The sequence below is a fragment of the Haliotis rufescens genome, unplaced genomic scaffold (assembly GCF_023055435.1).
Source record: "Haliotis rufescens isolate VD_foot unplaced genomic scaffold, xgHalRufe1.0.p SCAF_37, whole genome shotgun sequence".
Taxonomy (NCBI): domain Eukaryota; kingdom Metazoa; phylum Mollusca; class Gastropoda; order Lepetellida; family Haliotidae; genus Haliotis; species Haliotis rufescens.
The window spans coordinates 1,981,592-1,988,790 of NW_025964079.1; the positions used below are offsets into that span (position 1 = coordinate 1,981,592).

Consider the following 7,199-nt stretch of genomic DNA (forward strand, 5'->3'; position numbering starts at 1 on the left):
TAAAAAAAAGCGAAAGAACTTATTTCCATATTAAATAGAAGTCTCTGCTAAAAGCAAAGTCGATTTACTATTCCGACCACATCATGAGAATGTGTTTATGAATCACTATAACTCATTCTGTGATTATACATTTACAGATATTGTATGTGTAGTGACATTCGATTAGAACCAATCACAGATATTGTATGTGTTGTGACACTCGATTAGAACCAATCACAGATATTGTATGTGTAGTGACACTCGATTAGAACTAATCACAGATATTGTTTGTGTAGTGACACTCGATTAGAACCAATCACAGATATTGTATGTGTAGTGACACTCGATTACAACCAATCACAGATAGTGTATGTGTGGTGATAAGGATTAGGACCAATCATGGATACTAAACGTGTGATGGTACAGTATTTAGAATCCAATCACAGGTTCTCCATGTGTTGTGATACAGGATCGCAACCAATCACAGATATTGCATTGCAATGATGTAGTATTACAACTAATGGACGTTTGTGTTGACTCAGGAATACTGTTTGCACAGTTAATACTGATACCACTATTTTGAGTTTTCCTATAGAAATATTTAACAGATTCCATGTGGTTTCAAACTTGTCCCCTAGTTCTAACATATATTTATAAAATGTTTCTTTATCATCTGTTCTGAAACTGGTTTCTGGAATTTTCTGGTAGAAGAGAACATAATCAAAGTGTTAAGAATTTATGATAAAGGAAAATGGTTCTCATATATTTATTATTTTTTTTAAACATCTTAAAATAAACCGATTCTCTGTGGTACAAATTGACAATTTCTCAGCCTGATTATCCCGACGGGTATCTGACACAGCATGTGTATGTCGTTTCTTGTTAGAAGACCTATGACCAAATGAATTCCATGAAGCAACAAGTGTTACTTGTCCCTAACCAGTTCGTATATGCAAACCGTCAAACACAGCTTAACTAAAATAAGACAAAACACAAAATAACTGCACACATTTTTATCAAAAGTCTCAATAACTTGGAATGCACAAACAATAGGATTGTCAACTAAAATCAGAATTAATATTATCAACAACTCGCATTCTGGAAAGCGTTTTCCTGATACTAACACATAGATGTCTCTGGTGCTTGGGTGTCAGCTGATCGTGACGAGGATATTCACCAATATTTCCCCAGTTGCTCATTATAACATATTTGTATGTACATATTTATGTACATTTCATGAGAAAGGTGTCATACCACTTTCATAAAGTCATTTTCACGGGCTGTCACATAACACTTTAGCACAATAATCACTTCCAAAATCTTGCCGATTTCAGTGTTCATTTCATGTCAGTTTCAATCAATCACATTCACACAACACTTGGGAAACCATCCTTCATTCTGGGGATCTTACAGAAAGGCCAACTAAATGTCATTATGCTCACGTGACTGTATTATCACCTGTTGTGTCATTATGCGATAGTCACGCATAAACAAATGTCATTTCAGACCAGTGCCTTCGTGTCTTGCTTTCTTACCAATAGCGCCCTGTCATCGAGGTCCTCTGTCGCAATAGATTAGCGGTGTATCAAGTTCCAAAACACTCTCTGCTCGCGGCGGGCTTGGAATGAATTTGAGATCGGGATTCGAGGGTTAAATCTCCAAATGTCTGTTCCTCCATGGTCATTTCAAGAATGGTCATTCTTGAAGCCTCCCGTCCTTGGAATAGATTTCCCTTCAAATCTTGTAGAGATCTTACTTTTTTCCTCCCTCGTAGAGATCGAAGATTTAATGGTCACTCACAAGGTCCGTCTTCAATGACCGTTAACCGACCACGCCCCCTCCATCCGCCATACAGAAAACGCATAGCTTAGTCTTTCGTGGGCAACGTATGAGCAGCTACTTGCTAACTTTGAATCAACGTCTTCACTTCTCAAAACTTGGTACAAAAAGTCAATATATCTGGATGCAAGCTTCAATGTTTGTATTTTACTCAATTTGTCGGAGGGTAAGGTGGGAATAATCTTCCGGAGAGACGAAAACGCTTCATTCAATGACTGTGTCCTTTGCCGTTCTCGGACATTGGCAAGAGACCGCTGAGTCTGCAAATCTTCAGGGGTTTGTGGACTCTTCTTAGACCGAGCTTTTTTAGCGTTAGGGAGGGAATCATTGTCATAATCATACATACGTTTTCTCCCGAGTCGCTTCTCGTCCATGTCATCGCTGTCCTCCTCCGTTTCAATTTTCAAAGAATAATCTTTCTCCGGAAACTCCTTAAACTCCTTGTGAAGGGGCTGTGTCTCCATACTAAGTCCGTCCTGTCGCAAAACGGTCTGTTGCTCTGGAACCATTTTGACAGCCTTCTACAAAAAGTGACTCTTCTATGTTGAGGTAGAAAAACTCGTGGAACTCTTCAGCAAAGAAGACGAATTTGACCTATAAGCCTTCTCCACGTGAGCGTAAGTGTACAACAACGACAACCTCTCAAGCAGTGAAGGAATGATAGCACAAGACAGAATATCATCACACAGTTCCAGCCAACGTGTATATAGCTCCCGCCAACCAATCAGCTCTCTCGTAGGGCCATGTAAATCTAGTCCGTTTCTGTGAGAGGTGTCAATCACTCATCTGAGATCCTGAGCCGGATCAGATTACGGTACCGCGGTGGGGGAGGTGGAAGGGGGGCAGGGGATGGTTTGGGAGAACTAGATGGAAAGAGGAGATACAAATAAAGAAAGAAATATGAGATCAGTAGATATATGTCATTCCAACACAGATTTACTTTTTGACACTTGTCAGAGACCCTAGAGCTGGGTATGAGTCCGGCATTTTACCAATCTCCCGCAGAGAAATTGCTGATTCTCGACCAATAAAATGAAAATTCACGAAGGAAGGGGGCAAGTGTTTTGCTCTCCAGATATGTCTGTTTTTAAAAACTTGGCATATTCCCGTCTGTGAAAGAATTTTGTTTTCCAGATTTTGTCACAGATTCGGAATAATAATGATTAATATTCTTATGGCTGGAAGACGTCTAACGTTATTTCTAGTCATTTCACAGGTTTATACATATCTTAATAAACATCAAAATATTATATCAGTGTTTAAAAAGAGCAAAATATATACCAGAGACTCCTTAACCCATGGTGTTTTACTGGAGTAACGAGCTCAAACCATGTAAATCTGAGGCGAAATGTAGCCAGTAAAATGTTTGAGCTGTTAGGGCTTGAAGGGAACTTTTAAATCATCAAATGGTGTAAATAATTGAATGCATGTTTTAGTAAGCTCTACTTGCCCTCATTCATCCACCATTTCTGCATTCACAGAATGTATAGACAGATTTATGTACAAGTAGTTTCTTCAAGAATAAGTAGCAGAACAATACAGGGGAATACATGACTGAAACACGTATTTTCCTACAACCCTATGCTTAAGGAAGAGCATTTATTGATGTCAACTTCTTTATTATGAGGAACACAACGTTGCGGAGTACATACTTACTTCATCAGGTGAATAAATATTATGAAAGAGAAAACATATATAAATACCTGTAAGAACAGCAAAAGTAATAAGACAACAAAGATAGAAACTTAACAAGGGAAGCCATCAGTTGATTGGCACTGGTAGGTGATCAGCAGGTACATATATATGTACAATATGTGTTCTCTGCTTCATAGCATTTATTCACCTGTTTTAGGAGTAAGTATAAACTCCAAAACGTTGTGTTCCTCATACTAAAGAAGTTGACATCCATAAATTCTCTTCCTTATGTGTATCACTTCTAAATGTTTTTTAAAGACTTGACCTTATGCCTTTCACGGCCCTTATCAGACAAAACCATACAATAATAATTCATACATGAAAATATCTGTTCACGGTTATTCGTCATACAATATATATTTTTTATTACATGGGGTTCGAATAAAAAAGATGAGACAAAAGAAAACCTATAGATTGAAAACTGTTCATGTTTGTTGTTAACGTAAAATAAGCATAATAACTTCACTGTTGGTCCAGAAAGTTCTGGAGTAAATGATTTCTTTTGCCTTTTGTATTTGTGACATTCTTGAAGGGCAAAACTTGTCGTTTTGTACATTGTCAAGAAACGCTGTCGGACTACTTTCGCAATGAATACATATAGATGTTCCTGATTATTTCAACATGTGGTCGTACTGTCGATGGCAATGCCAAATACTGATCAGAATTTGAAAATAATAAATAAATCTAATACAGGCGGATTTCATTGTTATGTTTAGAGAAAGACCCTTTGTGTACTTTGTATTATGCTGTGCTAGAAATTTATTATATTTAGTTCTTGGTGAATATATATGAAAATAACTTAGAATGAAACATGTTCTGATTTCTGTGGAATATGGACGTACCAAAAGGGGACGATATTCACTGCATGATAATTATTTCACTTCAGTACGGATGCACTGACAATAACGACTGTTGGATATTTACATCAGACATCAGAATGTACACAATTTCGGGGGGAGGACTTTATTTGGAGACAATCCGTACATGTATTATTGTGGGTGAGGCATAGATCCAGTTCAAGTAGTGCCATCATAATATTTATTACAAAAACATTAAACACGCTTTAAGCATGCGGTCTAGACACAACAGTGCCGAATTATCTGGTTGCAGAGGGCGAGGAACGCTGCATGTGTGCAGCCACAGCTCCAGCAGCATCCCCGTAGTTGTGTAAGACATCATCACAACATCTACACACAACGCAGTTAACGTATACCGTTTGTTGTAATATATATTCGTATTAAGGGCCCGTATCAGAATCACTGTCTCCTTATCAGGCATTTGAATCCAAACTGTTGGCTCGGCTGTTCCATCACTTCTATCCTGGCCCTATGCACGACCACATTGCTCCGTATGGCAGTCCCTCTGCAGCGTTTGCTAATTACCAATAGAATCTTTGATGCTATTAACAGGCAGGTGCCATTGAGTGGTGTAAATACCGTTACGGGTTTCAAAGTTTCCAAATACTTTTGAACTTGTTTTCAACGTGTTTATGAAAAAGCTGTGAAAGTTTGAGAAACGGTTTTGGATTAATGAGAATATTTTGAAATACAAAATCAAAGAGAAGTTTAACTGACGCTTGGCGTTGTTTGAAAATGTTCTGCACAAACTTCGGTTTAATTACTTTGAAAATACATTTCTGCTGAGGTGATGCTGTAAAAGTGTAATGAGACGTGTGGGTGTACCAAAAAACTATAGCCAAACTGGTATTAAAGAGTTCGTGTGGTACACATTACAACACATCTATATTGGGTATACCTGTAGGTTCAGTACAGCAGGTGCTTACTATTACTCGTGGGCCCGGAATGCGAGCTTCATTTTCTGTCAAATGTAGTTTTTTAACCTCCTAGAGTCTCTACAGAAACTCGTCATAACTACTAGTGCATTACAACCTTTCCCATGTAGACCTGTGACGTTCTGCCGAAATTAATTATTTCCCTGTAAAGTCTCAGAAATATACTTTATCTTTAAGTGCCATTTTATAAGCTGTAGTAACATTGAAGGCAAATTATTTCAACTTATTTATTCTTTCAATCCTAAATTCCATAAATATACATTAGTTTAAATTATTATTTCCTTTATGTAAAAGCTTATTTTATGAATATTATCACGATTAACAACAAAAGAAAATTTATTTTTTTAGTTCTCGTAAAGTAATATTATAAAGGTCAATTTTAAAAAACGACGTGATAAGAAGACTAAATATAATTTTAATATTCAGTTAACTTTTATTCATTAAAATAATGTCCTTTTGTTTCCAAATTTAGAGATCGTAAGTAATTAGTTGTGATATATATATGTTGTATAAACATACTTCCAAAATAAATTCTCAAGTGTAATGTTTTGTGTTTCAAAAAGATATCGGTCTGTTAACAATTTCGAATAACGGTACAGCATAAAGTGCTATAAAACATTGTTATTCAAGCATCAGTGCCCCCACGCCCTTACTGACCTAATCCACTCTCTGGTGATCTGGTTCTAGCTGTTGTGGTTCGTATTTCAAGATGGCGGATATAACTTTTCTGCGATACATCCGGTTTTTTTCATGTACTGCTATGTAATATAACAATAACAGGTAAAACACACATACCTTTACCTGACGAGGTGATTAACGCTCAGGTGTTAATTGTCGTAACAGTATCATTGTTCGTGTGTTGTTACCGAATACTGTTTTTATTACTTGATTGATCGTAGTGATGAGCCTTTGTACGACAGATCGAGATAGGTGTACCGGTAATCTGTGAAACGGTGTATATTGCAGGTGATTGTTAAATTGTTTTATTACAAATACCGTTAATTCAGAAAACACTCCCAACACTCATCATAATGATTAGGATTATTCTTGATGAAATTATATTGAAAAGAAATAGTGTTAAATTATTGTTTTGCTTTTGAAGAGTTGGGTTTCCATTTTTCTAAATGGATTTTTATGCCCTTATAATAGAGGAATGTGAGTTAAGATGAATGACGTTGGCGATAGTATGTTTTATGAAGCTGAGGTATAAAGAAAAGGAAAAGCTATTACGTAACATATGTAAAATTTAATGGAAATGTTCCCAAAATTTCAAAAACGAATCGTGACAATTATTTTTTTAAATTAAAGAAACTTATATTCACATCCAATCTCAGATTTCGTTTTCTAGTTGAATGGATTTCTGAGAAATAACAGATATAAATAAGTTTATGTACAAAACATCCATTGGTGTAAATGAAATCATCTCAGTTACCATAAACATAGGAGACAAGTTTGAGCTGGAAATGGTTCTATAAGATTTAGTATTTCACGTTGGTCATTTGGAGGACATAGATAGGTACTATGAGCATCCTAGCATTTAAAGGATGTTTGAAATTCTTCACGTCCTTGTCGTAATTACAATATATTTGTACAAACTTGTACAATAAAATATTCGTTCGTGCACGTATATAGAAACAATGGTGTTTAAAACCTAAAATAAAATAGTGGAATAAAAACTGTAAAATATCCAAGATGCTTATAAGACGTCACTATGTGTATGCCTGTGAAGCATGGGACGACTGTTTAACAGAGCATAGTGAGCAATGACACACTATCTTCAAGTGGCATTTCAGGACTTAGAACTTTAAGAAAAACAGAGTTCACTTATGAATTACCGATATACACTTCACTAAACATTGTGAAACATGGTTTGAAACGTTTGAGTGTGAGAAAC

General features: G+C 36.2%; 1 protein-coding gene across 1 annotated transcript; it reads right to left on the reverse strand.

Moving 5' to 3' along the window:
• Positions 1-977: 977 nt before the first annotated feature.
• LOC124140414 (twist-related protein 2-like) lies at positions 978-2,489 on the reverse strand. The gene has a single exon (XM_046507960.2). The coding sequence runs from the start codon at positions 2,325-2,327 to the stop codon at positions 1,791-1,793; it is 537 nt and encodes a 178-aa protein (XP_046363916.2). The 5' UTR covers positions 2,328-2,489; the 3' UTR covers positions 978-1,790.
• Between the last annotated feature and the right edge of the window lie 4,710 nt (positions 2,490-7,199).

Coding starts and splice junctions, on each gene's coding strand:
- LOC124140414 (XM_046507960.2), bottom strand. CDS start 2,327: ATGGTTCCAGAGCAACAGACCGTTTTGCGACAGGACGGACTTAGTATG.